General features: G+C 40.7%; 1 protein-coding gene across 5 annotated transcripts in view; it reads right to left on the bottom strand.

Annotated features, from left to right (window-relative positions):
• GRIK1 (glutamate ionotropic receptor kainate type subunit 1) overlaps positions 1 to 19,373 on the bottom strand; it is a 166,668-nt gene that overhangs the window by 54,544 nt on the left and 92,751 nt on the right. For all 5 annotated transcript variants that reach the window (XR_008462499.1, XR_008462498.1, XM_054166089.1 and 2 more), the window contains exons 3-4: positions 18,941 to 19,198; positions 10,394 to 10,575 (exon numbers count right to left, since the gene is read on the bottom strand). Coding sequence is in view for 3 of the 5 variants with exons in the window: in XM_054166089.1 (XP_054022064.1) it covers positions 10,394 to 10,575; positions 18,941 to 19,198 (440 nt within the window). In the remaining 2 variants the exon portion in view is untranslated. The remainder of the gene's footprint in view (positions 1 to 10,393; positions 10,576 to 18,940; positions 19,199 to 19,373) is intronic.

The raw sequence follows: 19,373 nt of genomic DNA, 5'->3' as shown, positions 1-19,373 counted from the left end.
TGCACAACTCCTAGGGCAATAAAAATTACTAGTGATAACAAGAAGCTGATTTTTGTAAAGTGGAAATCTTTAGTCTGCAGTTTAGAAGTGTTAAAAAGGAATTTACTATCAGACAACAGAGTTTGTAAAGGAAAAGTGCTTAGGTGCAGGGTTTTTTTCTTTTGCATTACCATGTGAGAACAAGACAGTGCTCACTGAGGTTAAGAACAAAAAGAAGAAAGCTTCTATGAATGTCTTCTTGTTCCACCGGGGGAATGAATGTCTGCAGGAGGTTGTCAAAACAATTGGTATGAAAGGATTTCTGGTCTGGATTAATTTTCCAGAGTCAGACCTTTTGAAGGTCTGAAAGTTAAGGATGGCATTTATATGCATACTGACTGGTCACCTCAGGTGGAAGGGGGCGAAGTTGTTCTTTGTCCTTGCATTACAGGAAACTTCTACAGACATGTGTTTTTCCCCTCAGCCTCTCTCCAAAAATAATTTAGAATGCTTACATAAAGCACCCCAATGATGTACGCTCTTTAGTTTCAGTCCTGCATCACCTACATTTGTCACTATATCCACGTATGCTATTACCACAATGCAAGCATTTTGCCCTCTCTGAAGAGGAGGAGGAATTATGAGATAGAAAATTACTGAAGAATTCATTATCATTCCAGTAACACAGACAAAGGTTAAATGTTATTCAGTCTTGATCATAGTAATGTAAGCATCTGCTATTAAAAGTATTTTAGTACACTTTAAGGAGTATCTGGATAGATGTTTGAAATAGAGGGGAAAATACTGTGATTTGGCTTGCCAAAATTCTCTTTCATGGCAAAAGCCTCTGAAAATTAGCATTGTGAATGTACTGCTATTAGTTACACAACGAAAAGAGAAAGAACCTGAACTTTATAAGATGCAGGAGGCAATACTACCAGTTATTAATCACAATGAACCAATACATTTCCAGCCACTAAAAATCAAGCCAGAAGGCAAGTATTGCATTGAAATGTTCCACTGAATTTACATGACAAAACTGCCATTTTTATTTCTTATTATATTAATCCCCTTCTAATCCACATCTTAGACTTACTTTAGTACCTGTAGAAATGAGTAATCTAGCAATCCTGGAGATAGATATTCCTTTCCTATTTAAACACAGGGAATTATATGCAGTAGAGTCAATGGAAACTTTTGCCTGCTGAGTTTTCCAGCTGACACAGCTGGGCTCAGCTCTGCTCCCTGGAGCTGTTGGATTTCTGTGTCTAAGGTTCCTGCTACAAGAAGGAAACATCAGTCAGGATCTTTATGGTGCAGGCCCCTTTTGAGCTGAAACTATTGAACTAACCCAATTACTTCATATGGGGCACAGAAAACCCATGAGATTATGCAAACGCAGTTTTAGCCCAACTAAACCACTGTATACCTTAATTTATTTGGTCCTCTCTATGAAGTTCACTGCTGGTCCATAGTGTAACATTACTATGAACACATGATCATATTAATAAATGTAAATAGGAGGGTTCAAAGACTCAGACTTAAATTATTGATTCATTACAGTTGTAATACAACTTGACTTTAACTAGACAGATACATTGAGTGTTTATAAAGTGTGTAGCCTGGATGTTTGGGATGCATTACCTAGCTGTGCTGCTGCATCTATACTGCTACTGGATATCCAGCTAGTTAATCCAAGGTAGCCCCATTATTGCTTTCCTTGCACATACAAGGGCAGTAGCTTGAGAGGAGTGTTTGCCTCCTGAGCACATTTTTGATTAAAACTTTTTATGACAACATTGATTCCCCAGTAACATTCTATAAACAGAGCCAGGAGGACACACACATGTGTGTGTGAATAACAAGGATTTCAACAGCTGTGCTGCAGGATTATTTTTGAAAACAGAGCAGAATCAAATCCCCTGAAAACCAGAGGCAGTTGCATGGTGAAAGAAGAGGTTCAGCCACAATGTTATCTGCCATAACCGACACACAGATTCCAATGGCAGTTGCTGGAAGGGTGTAATGAATTTGCCAAAGACTCCGCACCCGAGGGCGCCATGAGAGATGCTTACTGATGTTTTTCCAAAGAAAGCATTTCAGAAGCCCAGGAAAATTTCATTGTGTTGTTCTTGTATTTTCTCTACTGACAATGACTCAATTCATAGATGAAGATACAGGCAGCTGTGAGAAGCTTCTAAGTGTCATGCACACGTTACCAATGTCCTCGCCTGAGTAAAGAATAAGAGCTGGTGCTGGATCTGTTCCAGGCTGAGGCCTGATATGCCACTGAGCTCTGCCCTCTCACTTAGCGCTGGTCACAAGCCCAGCCTTAACTGGTTGTCCTCCCCTCTAACAATCATTAAGGCAATTAGTTACATTGCTGAGACAGGTCAGGTTCATAGATTGACCTAAATATGGTGATTTTATTAATGAACTGTAAGGACTTCATAACAATAACCTATTTATGTTTCAGGGTATCATGTCACTAAATAACATTTCCAGTGAAGGAAGATTGATGACACTAGCAAATGCCCACTTGGGAGGATGGCATTAGGAAAACAGGAGGTGAAAATAAGTTGAGTAAAAGCAAACAGAATGATGAAGACCCCAAAGTGTTAATGATTTCCAAGCCTTAATGACTCAGACACTCCTATTTGTGTAAATAAGAGAGTTATACTTTTGTGTTCTCAGCAGCAGGAACTTGTGCATTTGCAAAACAGGAGATAGATACAGGGACACAGCTTCTAGGGACCAACAGGATAGAAACCATAATAAAGGCATGGCGGGAATAAAGATTCCTTTTAGTCTGGGACATCTCTGATGTATCTGCCCCTGTACTCAGCACTGGTTATGCCACACCTTGTGTGAACACCCAGTTCTGGGCCTGTCAGTTTAGGAAAGATGTTGACTTGCTGGAACGTGTCCAGAGAAGGGCAACAAAGCTGGGGAGGGGTTTGGAGAACAAGTCCTGTGAGGAGAGGCTGAGGGAGCTGGGGTTGCTTACCCTGCAGAAGAGGAGGATCAGGGGAGACATTACTGCTCTCTACAACTACCTGAAGGGAGGCTGTAGCCAGGTGGGGGTTGGTCTCTTCTCCCAGGCAACCAGCACCAGAACAAGAGGACACAGTCTCAAGTTGCACCAAGGGGAGGTTTAGGTTAGGAAGACATTCTTCATAGAAAGAGTGATTGGCCATTGGAATGGGCTGCCCAGGGAGGTGGTGGAGTCTCCATCACTGGAGGTGTTTAGGAAGAGACTGGATGGGGTGCTTGGTGCCATGGTTTAGTTGATTAGATAATGTTGCATCAATAGGTTGGACTTGATGATCTCAAAGGTCTTTTCCAATCTGGTTAATTCTATTCTATTCTATTCTATTCTATTCTATTCCATTCCATTCCATTCCATTCCATTCCATTCCATTCCATTCCATTCCATTCTATCTTGCAAAGCAGGTGCAAGTGTTCTAGCAAGTGTTCTCCCCATTAGAGAACATGAGCAGAGCAGCCCAGAACAGAGAAAGGAAGGCAACAAGACTGATTTTTGTCTGTACAGCTGCCTGTAAGAAACTAGAACAAAATTTCATTACACATTCCTATTTGAATAACTTTGCATGCAATTATTGAAATAATTATGTGTCTGATATAAATGTCCTATTTAAATAATAACAGCTTTTACTTACTGTGGAACTTAGATGAATGTAAACTAGCAAAACTAGGCTGAAATAGTCTGCATTCTCCTTGCAAATATCCTACCCTTGCCAGCCTGTGTGAAATATGTTCTTCTCCCAAACCAGATATGCATCAGTTAAGGGTTCTCCTTGCAAATGAGAGAGAGAGTCTTCCATCTCTAATTATCCATTTCAGGTCAGATATTTGGTCCCTGTCTTTTTCAGACCTGTACTTTCAGCTGTGGGTCATGAACTGCAATGTGAATATGATCAGTGGTCAAAATATCCACGGCAAGTGGATAGAGATTGGATAAAAATACTCTCTCATGTCTGTCAAACTCTTTGGGTGCCCTATTCCTAGCTTGCATCATATCCCAGCTCTAACCTACATTTGTTCATCGTGTGAAATATCAGCACCTCATTTAGAGCTAGTGGCAGTCTTCCTTCAAGGGAGGCTGAAATCAGAACGATATCAAAGCATATTAGCAGGAACTGCATCAAATACTTTGCTTCCTTTCACTATGCATTTTCCTCACTCATTATTTAATTTCATAGCTGTTGAGTGAAAGCACTTCATTATCCAATTAATTAGTACCACCACTATTTTCTAAGGTCAGCAAGATACACCATAATAAATAACTACTCTACCCTTTGCCTCTGTGCCTCTCATCTGTTTGATATAAAAGGTTTGTATTTTGTTTATGGTGCTTTCCTGTGCCCTGTACAGACAACTTGGACCTGAGTTAACTCACTGGAAATATGCACCCCACTCAGTCACAGCAGTGGTCCAGCTGGAATGATACAGAGTACCTCCAAAATGGACATGAGCCACATCAAGAAACAAGATATATTCTGTAAATGCTTCACTATTATTAGAGTCCAGCTGGAAACAGGGGCCATAGCAATTGGGCAGGACAAATGTGTTGGCTAAGAGCCCCAGTCAGCTGTCGTTGGCTCCTTTTGCTTCCTGAAGAGATCCCAGGGAACTAGGGTAGTAGCATTGCCTTTGAAACTCCAGCATGGACATAATCCCACAGAATGAAAGCATTCTTTTAGTTTGGAATTCTACATGCAAATGCATGTAGACTCAGTGAATCTTCCAGGGAAGGAAAGAACAATTACAAAAGTTAGTTTATATAACTAGTTCATCCTTCATCTAAACAGCACAGCTAACAAGAACAGAGAAGCAGGGTTCTCAGGATAGCATAGTCAGGACCCCAAAGGACTGTACTCTGATTAATGGCTTGTGCAGCTGTAACTTCCAAGCTCAGAATAAAGTTTATGAAGCAATGGTCACATTTACTTCTACAGATACCTACAGTTACATTTGGGAGCTAAAGTGGGCTGACAAATTCCAGGGTGAATCACCCCCACTATGCCATTTCTGTGCCCATAGTTTTCACTGATGTCTTAACCTACAGCTCTCACCATCTGATGATATTCATCAGAAACCAGGTGGCCAGAAATTAACATGTCCCAAGAAAAGCACCCTCATAAAATGACTAATAGAGAGAAGAACCAGTGAGCTGAGTACCTATCTGCTTCTCACCCTGGGGCTTGAGAGATCTGTGAAGATCTGCCACTGGTGCTTCTCAAATGGCAATGGAAAGAGAATTCTGCCTTAGCAGAGAGTGGGCTTCAGCCTATTTGTCAAGTTACTAGAAGGAGCATTCTCAAGAAAAGAAGCTTTATATTCTTATATTTATTATTGTACCTTGAATGTATACTATGATGACACTTGATTTTTGCACTTTTGTAGGAACTGAATTAATTATTTTGCTCTTTGTCTGTCACATAGAGGAAGTGAACATAGAAGTCTGTATAGTTTGCTTTAGAGGTGTCCTAAACCTGATTAAATATACAGTACATTCCATGAAATTTATTTTAGAGACATAGATGTAGGAGCAGATAATGTGAGTCTAGTAGATACACAACCTGTGAGAGACAAGTTTGCCTGTCAGCAAATGTCAGTTAATGGTGTGTTAGAAGACTAAATTGAAGGTTAACCATAAAAAATTAAACCTCTCCAACTAAGTTCATCAGAATAAATACAGTGTGCAGACTAAACAGACCAAATAAATATGCAATATTGGAAGATTTGTGCATAAGACAGATTGCAATTTGTGATCAGTCATTTAACTGACACTTGGGATTGCTTATGCAATCTAGACAGAACACTGAGTTGCTGTCTATGAAATATTTTAGGTTAATGTTATAACCAATTTTTTTTTTTTCCTCTTAAGAAAGCATTTCCAGCTTCCTTGCTGGAAAAGGAGAGTGCCTTACTTACACTCTTCAGGAATGTTTATTTTTAGTTTGGGAAATGAAAGAAATGCTACATACCCTTGGAGCAGAGCAGAACAGGCACTGCTGAGGTCAAAGGAGGCTCCTACAGAGCCTAAGCAGATCCTGGGCAGGACTCTGGAGATCAGAGTTTTATCCTAAGAAGCTATAACTGCACTTAGCCCCTCCTTTTGGAGTCTAATTCTCTACTAGATCTCCCTTCTTGTAAGATGATTTATCCATTATTCATGCATTTTAAAGCTCCAGCAGACAAGATTTTCAAGTAGACTATGGGAATATCAGACCAGCTGCAACTTTTTCAATCAGCTCAAATGGTATAGCATGTCTTGATTGAAAACATCTCTGGCATAGCTTTCCACTTCAAGTACTCTTGGAATAACCTGATCTCTTGTGGAGCCAGTGACTTTGAGCATCAGAGTGCCTAGTTTGGGTGGTTACCTGACACGAGCAACAGAGCTGGAAAGCACCTTTAGCCCCCACGCACCAGATGCACAAGGTTACCAACTCTCATGAGGGAATGTGGAGAGAAAATTCCAAGTGACTATTGGAAAAGGCAGCAATTAATAATCACAGTTTACTTTTGCTCCTTCCAGATCTGGGTGATGAGAGGCCAGGCCTCATTAAGCTGTTTGGAGACTGTGAAATCTTGTGATCTCTGCAGCATTTCAGAGAAAAAGGGCAATATGTGAGCTTGGGGAACAGGGAATTCAGCTGAATGCAGGCTTTGTATTTTGTTTAAATTAGGTTATTGATTTGCCTGTTCTTGTTGAGCACAAGGAATAAACGTGGCTCAATGGTATTTTACTTGAAGCTATAAATAAGAAAGATAGTCTCATTTATGAGAAGAAATTAGTCTTTCATTCTGTTTTGTAAACAATAGATTGAAGGAGGCAAGTGAAGACGTCACCTCCACTCATCCCACAGTCTATATGCTGACTCTTTCAAGACATAAATTCAGATTACTTATCCTTTTGTTCCCAGAAAGAGCTTTTAAGCATCCCTTGCCTTAAAATAAGCCTGGGGAACAAGCCGTGACACAGCAGTTCCCCCTTGAGTGACAGTGCAAACAGGCCCTGCTAGCAGAGCCATTGCTGCCCCACCAACCCCAGTAGCACAGGCACTGCTGGAAGAAGGGCATCAGTCTTTCTACTCTGCCTGTATCCTCAGCTAGGAGGAGGGCTGGTGACTGGCAGCAGAAATGCTGCTGGAGGTATGCCTCACTGTCCCACAGAAGGGACATGAGGCTAAAAGAGATGAGAGGTGATTTCTTGTCTCTTTCTCAGAGGCTTGGAGGAGGCAAAGATGCTGCCCACCTTGGCTGAAGGCTGTCCAAAGAAGATGGAGGCTGGTACAGAGGGGGCACCCTTGAGCTTGGAAGTGGGGATATGCAGGCTCTTGTGTAAAGCTTTTAAGGAGAAACCTGTGCAGGCTCAAAGGTTGAGAAGGACACAGGAGCAGTGGTGGCTATGTGCCTGTGTGACCTTGCCACAGTCTTAACCTGCAATACCTTCCACCAGTCAACCCACTAACAATCTCTACTTCCTCTATTTATGTTCTCCTTCATAGGCTACTAAACATCAGCTACATTATTGTAGATACAACAGACACACATGAAGTTGTTCCTTTGAGGGAAGGTTTAGGTGACTGTTTGCTCTAATTCTCGGTCATATTAGGAATCCTATGTGATTTAACAATGATATGTGTTTTCCCATAACATTTATTGGATCATTTACAAAGTCACAAAAATGTTCTGCTCACACTGAAGAGGTTTTTAAAAATAATTTCTACAGTATTCTTTTTAATATCTTGTTTTCATTCAGTGTAAAATTAGATAGGATGTTCAGTGCACGGCGATGAGAACACGAACCACAGTGCTTGATGTAGCTAACCCTTAATCAGATGAGTCACACATGAATTCAGAGCCCTCCACATCTTCCTGTTTCACAGCTGCCTTTAGGAGTGAGGAATTTGAACACACAAGTTACTGCTGCCAGCATCTAGATTGGGCAAGCAGAACTGTCTCATATAAAAGTAATTTCCCCTTTCTTTCTAGCCTATATTTATGTTGTTCCTCTCCCGCAGCTCTGACCCACAGGTGCACCTCTCATCATTTTCCTGTTTTCTTCCACACTGCCATTCACCACTCTTAAGTTCTTAAGGCACTGGAGACCATTATCCATATCTGCAGCCTGTCAGTTGTCTCCCTGATCCATTTCCCACACAAACTGTTCTCTCACTTTGCCCTGTCTTAGCTCATCTTTTAGCACTTCCTCTTCTTCTTTTGACACAAAGGTTAGTTTTCTTTTCTTTTTTCATACTCAGCCAGGTATTTTTGAAGCTTTGTGCCTCCTGCAGTGTGCCAGACATCTACACTTTCTTCTCACAGATCCATGAAAATTTATGTTGTCAGTTTAACTCTTCCTCCACAGATCTCATTTTGGGAGGAGCTTGTTCCTGCTGTCATGTTTTAATAGTTTTGGACAGCTTTATGGGGAGCAGAGTGATGGAACAGCAGCTCTTCTGTCCACCCCCCTTACCAATTAATGCCACTTGCTGGAGGGAGCTCTCCAACACAGGAGAGAGCAGCTGCATGTTTGTGCACTCACCTCTTGCTCTTCCCTCAAATTCCCAATATCATAGCTCCATCTGGCCCTGCTATAGTTTAAATATGTAACTTGCACTGAGAAAACCATAAAATGCATTGCAGGCCAACTTTCCTGACAGCAATAAATCTAACTCCACCAGTACATGGTAATTTGTGTGCCCTTCTTAGCTGTGTTGTGTCTGATTTAGGACACCATTCTGCAAGTCAATATTGACAGGACCAAGATTCTCTAGTCTGGAGAGGATGACCTCAGGCTCCTTGCTCTAGCAACCAGTAACCTGTGTTTCCTCTTTTGATACAGAATGCTGCACTGAATAATTTAAATATTTCAGCAAAAGATTCTGGGTTGGAAGAGTAGGTTTTAACCATTATGAGGCAGCCCATATACATGCATTTAGATCAGTGGTATCTCCCTGATGGTCATCTGGCATCGGTGTTTCCCAACTGACAGTAAACAAAACAACTTCTATATATCGATGGTTGTAGAAAAAAGAAAAGAAAAGAAAAAAGAAAAGGGAAATGCCATTCACAATGTAGGAGTTCCATGAACTGCAGGAACCAATGGTTTAGACTTTGTCTAAAAATATAGAGTAAGTCACCACAGTAAATTCTAATTTACACCACACTTTATGCACTCCTGGTAAAGTCCCAGTATATTGGCCTCAGACTTTGTGGCATTTGTCCTTGCCTTGTGTGGTTGTCCAGCTCTCATGCTTAGGTCAAGGCTATGTCAAACCTTGCATGGTAGCCTCTCTTCCTATTTCACACTATACCCTTTTTCTCTAATACTTTCTCCATTAGATCTTCTTGTACCAAAGTTCAAAGTGTAATGAGGTAGTGCCAGTAAACCAAATCTTGCTTTGTTACAGGGAAATGAATTCTGAGGTATGCCTTTGCCTGCAGTGGATTAATGCCCCATTGTTACTGTAGTCAGTGTTGAAACTGATTTGCAGCAACCTCTGTTGCTCAACATGAGCCACTCCCTAAGCTCCCCCCTCACCCCCCCTTTTTTTTTTTCTTGTGGAGAAAGACAGAAAAACTGTATTGATAAATACAATGCAAACTAAAATAAACCCAACAATCTTGCTAGTCAAGCAGCACCTGAAGTATTAAAAAGAAATGCAATGTCCAGAGAAGGGCAAGGAGAGGCCTCCAACACAAGCCCTACAAGGAGAGGCTGAGGGAGCTGGGGTTGTTTAGCCTGGAGAAGAAGCGGCTCAGGGGAGACCTTATTGCTCTCTACAACTACCTGAAGGGAGGCTGTAGACAGGCAGGGGCTGGTCTTTTCTCTCAGGCAACCAGCACCAGAAAAAGAGGACACAGTCTCAAACTGTGCCAGGGGAAGTTTAGGCTCAAGGTGAGAAGAAAGTTCTTCACAGAGAGAGTTGTTAGCTGTTGGAATGGGCTGCCCAGGGAGGTGGTTGAGTTACCGTCCCTGGAGGTGTTCAAGAGGGGATTGGACATGGCACTTGGTGCCATGAATTAGTAGTCATGAGGTCTTGGGTGACAGGTTGGACTTGATGTTCTTTGAGGTCTTTTCCAACCTTATTGATTCTATGATTCTATGAAATTTCCTTCTGTGGGATACCTATGGGTTTCTTTTCAGGCATCAATACTGCTGTTGGTATTTATGGTTCTTTGAAGCCCTGAAATCTTGTGTGGTGCTCAGATGCTGCTGCATATTCTGTAACAACTCCTGTGCCTGGTAATACCAAGCCTATGTCCTAACTGGTAAATGCATTCAGATTTCATGTTTCCCAGAAAATGAAAATTTGAGAGGCTGACAAGCTTCAAGATACAAAATTTATGTCATGCTTTTTCACCCTCTCCCTCTTACCTGCTTCAGGATATCTGCAGCTGTTTCATGTGAGCAGTCAAATATCACGTAGAACTCCTTGCCCTTCTTCATCTCCTTGAGCAAAGGTCTGGCATCTTTATTCCCAGAGGGCAGCTGGCGGATTTTGATTTTAATGTTGTATCTAGAAGGGGCTTTGATGAGCTCTTGCAGACGAATTAGACCTGAAAAGTGATACGCAATTATACAGCTAACCATTCTTTGCAACGAGTTTTCATTGTCACTTAAAACAGTGTCTCTTACCATCTCCAGTGTATTCCACACACTCAGAGGGCAGCTGTTACTTTGGTATTTACTAGCCTCCTAACTGAGTGCACCTTCAGCAATTTTGCCAACACCAAGCTGTGTGGTGTAGACACAATGGAGGGAAAGGAAGCCATCCAGAGGGACCTTGACAGGCTTGAGAGGTGGGCCTTTGCAAACCTTCTGAAGTTCAGCAAGGCCAAGTGCAAGGTGCTGTACCTGGATCAGGGCAGTCTCAAGCACAAACATAGGCTGGGTGCCAAGTGGCTTGGGAGCAGCCCTGCAGAGAAAGACCTGGGAATACTGGTATATAAAAAAAGTGAATATGAGCCAGCACTGCACACTTGCAGCCAAGAAAGCAAATCACATCCAGTGCTGCATCAAGAGAAGTGTAGCTAAGAGGAACGTTTTTCCCAATCTACTCCACTCTCCTGACACCCCACCTGGGTGTTCAGTTCTGGGGATCACAGAATAAGAAAGGCACAGACCTCTTGGATTAGGTCCAGAGGAGGGCCACAAAGATGTTCAGAGAGCTGGAGCATGTGCCCTGTGAGGATAGGCTGACAGAGTTGAAATCCTTATAGCAAGGTAGGAGACCCTGTAGCACCCCGCTGTTACTTAAAGGCAGCCTGCAAGAAAGATGGGAATGGACTCTTTGCCAGGAAGTGTAGTGATTTGGCATGAGGTAATGTTTTCAAACTGAAAAGAGCATAGATTTGCATTAGATATTAAGAAGAATTTTTTTTTACTGTGAGAATGGTGAGGCAATGAAACAGACATTGTGGATACCTGCTCACAGGAAGCATTCAGGGATAGATTGGATGGGACATTGAGCAACCTGATCTAGTGGAAGGTGTAATTGCCCATGGCAGGGGTTTAGAACTAGATGATCTTTAAGTCCCTTCCAAGATAAAGTATTATAGGACTCTATGATAATATTGTTATAGCTTTTTCTTTTCATGGTTGTACCTGGCTTCAACATCAAAATGTTCTGAATCATACTTTAATTTGTTGAATATAGGACAAGTTTGTCATGGTGCTATATTACTGCATTTTATTGCAAAGAGGATATGATGCTTCTTACCTGGTAGTTAATTACTATTTTGATACCAAACAACATGAACATCAAATTTAAAAAAACTCCTTACTAACTTTCCTACATCAAGCAGTAGCAGATGAGGGGTGATAGAGAAAAGTATTCAATGGCCAGCACCTCCATTTTGGCTCACTTAGAAGCCAGTGGTTAGCCTGAGTGGCACTTACCAATAATTATTCTTAATAGCTACACATATGGCTCTCACTATCCTCATTTCAGCATACATTGCAACACCCTGGAAGAGGAATCTTCAATTTTTCCTATCATCAGTTTGGAGAAAAAACCCCCTGAAGGTACAGTGAGTTGCATAAAGTCACTCAGGAAGTCTGAGATCTAAAAAAATTAAAGCTCACGGTATCCCTCTCTATACCTGTAAACACAAGAACATGATTTCTAAGACTAACTCTTCAGGTGGTACAAATCTATATGTCTAATTTGAAATCAGTGGAGCTCAACCTGTTGATGATTTATCTGAGTATTTAAATACAGTGCAATTCCACTGGCTTATTCAGCACTCCTATGTAATTTCTACTGCCTCCAAAACCTAAGTAAGACAGTTAAGAGTTCTTTGAGGTGTGTGATTACAGTCTCTTTCTCATCATCCATGAATGTAATTTGCCCACAAGGAGATCATGATCTCCTGCTGAGTAAAAGGTCTTAAAAATATGCATAAAGAGAGGTAGAATATGGGCAAAAAAAAAAAGCATTTTTTGAACAAAAATCAAACCAAATTATAAATGTGAAAAAAGAATCATCGCTCTCCTGCTGGGAGTGGGTATATATTTATTTTGTGCATGAATGTCTTTGGCTGAATGGTATACATAAGGCAAGATGAAGCATCACTATTTCTTATGAGACTAACAACTGACTGCTCTGCTGAGGATTGTTTGCTTTTGCTCAGGTACTGGCAATGCATTTTGAAACCCAACAATGAATCTTTCTCCCTGCCTGCAATGCTGAGTCTGTTCTTTGCAGGTTTTCAAGTATCAACAATCAATATAGAATATTAAGTATCATGAGTATTCAAACGTTAATTAGTACATGCAGTGTGAGACCAGAGCCCGGCTGGAAGCTAGTCTGTGTAAATATGAAGCATTTGGAGCTCATTATTATGAGAATGGGTACTTGCTTCAAACACTGACAAGTATGACAGTTTATGTAATCTGGCTGTGAAGCTGTAGCTTGGTTGTATCATGCACTCACATGTTCAATCCCTGACCATAGTGCCTTGGGCACTGTAACAACTGGCAACTCTAAGAGAGAAAACTGAGATTTGAGAGGAAGAATGAAGCATTCAGGGAAGCTTGAATCTTATCTGTAGCCTCGGACTGAGTATTGTTTCTCCTTCTGGCAACAAAAAGTTGCAAGTGTGGTGAAGAGCAGAAGGAAAAGATCCACCCACCCACCTCCATCACCTTTGGAGGAAGGAAAATGCTGTGTGCCTTAAAATGCCTACTTCAGCCACATGAGATTTGAACTTTATACTTCCCACCACTTCCTACTGCTACATAAAAGAAAGGTAAAGCATAGCTATAGTGTACTGAAGAGATCAAAGAAGCAGTCAAAGACTGCAGGCATTTTCTGGATGGTCAGGCAAAAGCCTGAATCAGCTGACTGTCAGTGTAATTAACAGTAGAGGCAAATAACCATCAGTGCTCTCCCTCCTCTTCCCCCTCCTCAACAAATCCAAACCCTTAGACATAACAACATCAAGTTGTGAAATGTAAGAGATCTTGAATGTGAAGTGCTTAATCAGACTCCTGGGAGGAGTGGGGTGTGCTTGGGCAAGCAGAGTACTTAGGGCAGTCACATTTCTTTTGCTTGGTGAGACCACCTGGATCTCGCCCTGCAACAGGCAGGCAGCATCATGGACTGCCCATGAAGTTGGGAAGGGAGTAATGGCCAAGCTGGCATAGGCTCAAAAGAAACATGTCCTGGGCATCAGCCCTATCTCTGCAAAGTCTGTCAGCTGACCTGAGCAGTAACACAGAACCGTGCTGGAGCAGGAAAGCTGTGATAGATCTGAGTACAAGCTGTGAAGAGCCTGGAAGGAGTGTTAAACAGCACAATTGGGAGGAAAGCTTTAATTTGGGAATTCATAACAAAATCTCTAAGGATTGTGACCAGACTCATTTCATTAAATTTCTTGGCCTGTTGTGTGTATTCCGCTGTCTTTTGCTTAGACATGCACACATTTTCTTCTTTTCCTTTGTAAATAGAGTTGGGAATGTTCTGTATTTTCAATCATGTATCTTGGGGTGTTTAACCTTGATTGATGCAGTAAGCTTTGGGGCTGGATTTCTAGCTTTGGCTATTGGATTGATGAAGAGAAACTGTTTGCTCCAACACCTCAGTTAGATGTTAAATTATGAGAAAGTCTTTGTATATTTCATATCATTCCATGATGTCTAGAACTACTGCAAGATCTATGTGACATATTTAGGAGTTCAAAATTGCCTAACATAAACATGGCATTACAGCAGGCAACTGATTGTAGACACTGGCAAGTATGCATGGTAGTGTGTGTTGGTACAAAGTGTTCATCTCTTCATTTCCACCCCCTCTACCTCTACATCATATAAGACTGAAGGTATACTTTTACTGCTTTGTGAGGAAGTGCTCCTATTTATTAAAAACTGTGTAAGGGTTAGTAAAGTTAGATGTCTCTTATAGCCAGAAGTTCAAAGAAAGAAAATTCAGTAGGAACTCAAATTGTGCCAAACTAATTGAACTGATTCAGTGAAAAGATTCAGTTCCTCTGGGCCTTCAACAAATGCTGGGAGAGCAGCCTAACAAGTGGGGAAACTCAGGGATTCTTACAGAGAAGATGGAGATTGTGATGTATTTGCCTTGCTCAGCACCTGGTAGGTTAAAATATTGAATTCTGGAAAGATAGATCAAAAGCATATTCAAAGCTGCACTGAAGGCAGTGCTATTCCTTTGGTTTGAGGTCTTGATAGCTGAGAGGAAAGTCATGTGCCTGTTACAGATCAATGTGCCAAATAACAAAGATCAATAGTAGGATATTGGAAGGGATCTATTACACATCACTGAATCAAACCAGTGAACAGAATGTCTACTCAGTTCTGGCAGGTGAAAAGGTAAACTGTAATTCATGGTACCCCAATTTGAGCAATACATGTTCAATGTATCATGCAGTCTATTGCAAGGCTTCATTAGATTGTCTTTAAACTTCAGGAGACCTTTTTTATTTGCCTTACACAAAAGCAATGCACTTGATATAATCTATTATTTTTTAACACCTTGATAAAAAATATAGAGGAACTATTAATCAGAGTGAAGGCTGATTATGGCTTAGGGACTGAACACAATGTAGATCACGCTTAATATGGCAAAAAGCAACACAGTCTCAATCTGAAAAAAAGAAAGAATATATTTGCTTAGGAGTCTTATTCTTTCCTAGCATTGGAAAACTATAGGCATTAATAAGCAGGTTAAGAATTTCAGGACAACTATGAGAGGTTTAAATAAATATCTACTTTGTAGTCAGAAAATATTAATTTACTATCAAGAAGGATGATGTCTGGCTGGAAGTCTATCTTTCAATGGCACAGTGAGAACAGCAATTAGAAATTAAAATAATCTGTAGTGTGCTTGATTATTCCTATTTATATTGAAGCCTAAGAGGCAACAGGGTAAAAATCTGATAAGCTCAACTCAGGAAACACAAATACATTTTTCAAATGTATTTTAGGAGCAAAATACAAGCTTTGTAACTGCTGTAGGTCCCTTTGGAGGAGACAGTAAAGTTGTTTAACATGGTGCATCTGGTACCATTCAGTATGGTACTTGATAAGAAGCAGGATAAATAAGCACTTCTTGTTCCAAACGTCATTTTTAGCACTAGTGGTTGCAGGTTTTCTAGACCTACTGATTTGCTTATCATTCTCTTCTTCTTCTTCTATTTGCAGTCCTATAGATTACACTCAGTAGATTACTAACACTCAACAACTAATGTTATAGATATTGGAGCCCTGAATGAATTCTAAAAGACTGGGGGAAAGTGTTAGTGTTTCATCAGTATAAGTGTATGTGAGATAACACAGAGTGGCTTACCCCAGCGAAAGCACTGGACAAGCTGTGAGTAGAACTGATATGGTGGTAAAATGCTGAAGAATGAAAACTTGGGCCTGTAGGACAGATGTTAAACTGTCAAGGGAAGATAGCTCTGTATCACCTCAAGTGCCTTTGGTTTTACAAGTTCTGTTGACACAGGTAACTTCTTGGATGTAAAGCACTTGCCCTCAGGAGATGTCCATTTTCATATATCATGCAACCCACCCATGAAAAATGTAGGACTGTAAAATATTCAGTTGCCTGATCTTAAAAAGCAGCTGGCAAGAAGAGAGCCTTATTAAACAGCAGAGGTCTGTGAAGGCTGGTGCTAAACCATTCAAACATTTGTAGTACTCTTGCCTCTGTATGCACTCCAAAATCATTGACTGGAAAAAGGTTATGTTAAAAAAATTTTGGATGTCAAAAACTGGCAGCATGGTAAATAGCATTTGAGATAAGGAGGGTAGGCATAAGTGATTTGGAAACATGAGTTCACTTTGGTGAACTGGGGTTTTTTTTTAACATTCCTTTGGTCCAGACCTGTAACTGCTTTTCTGTTAATAGTATCATAGTAATGGATGCATCCATGAAGCAGTGAAAAACCAAAACTACAGGAGGTGGGTCACTACAGCTTGATGAACTGGCACAGTATGTGACATCTGTGCTGGGACTGACCATGATGGCACATGGGCTTGGAGCAGTACTGTAGTGTGAAGGATAAAAGGAGGATTTTCCACACTTAAAATTCAAGATAAACTCTTAACCTGGAGCAGGATTAATGTCAGCCTAAGTAATCGGTGTATGGATCATTGGCAGTTCATTGTTACGGCTATGAGTCCATTGTTTGTTTAGGAGTGAAGCTGATCTTCACACACCATTAGTCTCTAAGGAAAAAAAAAAACAGGTTAATGTTGTGTCTTCTTGTGATGTTACAATGTCAAAATTGAGAGATGAGAAATAAAAAGAGCTTGAGATAAATAGTGCCACTCTACCCCAAATCCAAAGACTGTTTATATTGATAGAAGTTGACCTGTTTACTTTCCTGACTCACAGTTAATAAGATGATTGATGATTCATTTACTTTTTAAATATCTCTGCAAATTAAGGCTCTTTAATATCAGTCAATTTTGTAACTGAATATGTACACAGCCATTAGTGTTTTAGACTGCTAATTTGATAATAGAATAAGCCTAAGAAATGTGCACTTGTTTATCCATGAGTACATTTTGGCATGCAGTGGTAGGAGCCCAGCAGAAATCCTGCCAAGCTAGACCATCATAATGGAAATACAAGAAGACCACTGCAGTAAGCCTAGCCTGACTTGTTCTTTGTCTTCTGCCTTCAGCCCTCCAGTGTACTTTCTCAGTCCAAGGTGAGCCAGAACATAGGAGCTGAGACCTGCCTCTTGGATTCAGGAGGAAATATTCTTCTTTTGTGCTATCAACAGTGAAGAAATACACACAACTTTTTCAGCCTTAAATTGAGTTTGGGGAGGTGTTTTTTTTAGTAGAAATCTGCCTTTCAGACAAGTTTTTACTGTGTGATTTTGTAAGGCATGATTTTTGTTTTCATTTTTCATACTCCATTTAAAGACTTAGGCAGACACCTGAGTTCATCCAAGTTTGGTTCATGCCATTATCAAAGAATCAGTTTAAATGCTGCCTTCACACCTGTGGAGCTCTAGTAGGTGGGAAGAGAAAGGGGAATGCAAGTCTCAGGGTGGGGTTGACAGTGATGTGCTTCATCTGCACATATGACTGCTAATGCACAACAAGCTTTTTCAGAAATGTGTGTGATCTAACCACACTTTTACCATTAAAATATAGTGTTGAAGGATTGTGGTGAGGTTTTACAGTGGAATAACTCTCAACGCAAGTCTTTTTTAGTTGTCTTTATTTTCTTCATCTCTACAGATAGAATGCCTCCAAGAAAACCTTTTCTGCTGCTTGGAATGTGCTCTTATTTAATATTTAGTGCCCTGCAAAAAAAACAATCAATTGACAGGAGTGTTTCCTGTGTTTTGAAGAAGAACTATAGACTTCTCTGAGCTTTTAATGGTTTGTTTACAAGTAAACCTTCTCTCATAGAGCTAAATCATGGACCGTTGATCCATTACTCTGTCCCCAATGTAGGAGAGATTATGTTCTCTGCAGTAATTCTTGGAATAAATTTTTTTTGTGTGCAATCCTGCTGGACAGGACTCCTTCTGAGAGCAGTTTAGATATGCAGTTTTCTCAGTGACCAGAGCAGCTAATATATTTATCAGAAACAAATACAGTGGTATCAGATACAGGGTTAGCAAAGCCTATATGCATAAAGACATGCAGCAGTAGCTCAGACTTCCTTGTAATATCGATAGTCTTTCACACTCCCTGTGTATTAAAGCAATAGAAGTCCTAGTCTCTGATAAGCTTTTAAACAACTTGTTCTAAGGAATGAGTTTGTTATTCTCTCTCATCCCCCTCCAGACATCCCCCACCCACCGTGAATAGAAATGGACATGTTACTGATATTGATTGTTCATAGTATGCTGTAGGACAGCTATGGCTACTGTGTGCCTCGTGGTGGGAGGTTCTTGTCACAAAGAATGAATGATCTCCGTGTTGAGAGTCCTAGGATGGAAACATTTACATGAATAGCAACTTTGAGATTCAGCCTTCAGTACCCAGCTGACATGTTGACTCTTTCCGAGACAGTTTCAAGGAACAAGGTAGTCTCTCTGTTAAGAATGCTGCAGCTTAAACTTTGGGCTTGTAGATGCATCCTTTTTAAGATCAGCCACTCACTGAGGGGAATCCCTGATCAGTCCCATACTAGCCCCATCTATCAATTTGAAGCTGTGTTATTTGTTCCAGAAACAGGAAGCAAAACATGATCCAGTATTCAGAACCCACAAGCTTCCTCCCAGTGACTTGTTAATGTCTGATAAAATGAACAACTTTCTGAAAGCAACAGCAACAGAAATACAGCTGAGCCTTAAGAGACCTTTCTCTTCTACATTCTGTTGTTAAGTATGCCAAACTGAACTACCACAGACAGTCTCTCTCACAGAATTTATTTATATATGGATATTAATGGATATACATGATCTGCAGTGTACCACTACTGCTTACCTGTGCTGTCTTCATATACTACTGTTATTATTTTCCAGTTGTAGTAGAGTACAAGATCCAACACTGCCCGGCTGATGGCTGAATAGTCTGGATAGAGGTTGATATAAAATGCATCTTTATTATCCACTGTAGGGTGCTTCCATCGTGTCTGAATATGTGGGACTTCAAGTGCATTGCAAATGGACTGCACTGCACTGACGGAGGAGCTGTGGGAAGGTCCAAACAGAGCAGCTACACCAAGAGCGAGCTGGTCACATGCTGAGGGAGAGAGGAAGGAAGAGGAAAAAGCTGTTAGTTCACAAAAGCAAGTCACTTTTGTGATGGTTACTGAGATCATTTATTCTCCATCCTCCCCCACCATTTCAAAGTGAGAATGGCTAAACATTTTGCTCCCAAACAGAGATTTGAACATGGTTCCTAAGCACAGCTTAAC

This window comes from Dryobates pubescens, chromosome 12 (assembly GCF_014839835.1).
Source record: "Dryobates pubescens isolate bDryPub1 chromosome 12, bDryPub1.pri, whole genome shotgun sequence".
Lineage (NCBI taxonomy): Eukaryota > Metazoa > Chordata > Aves > Piciformes > Picidae > Dryobates > Dryobates pubescens.
Note: the sequence above shows the minus strand (reverse complement) of the source record. Positions and strands in the feature narration are given on the sequence as shown.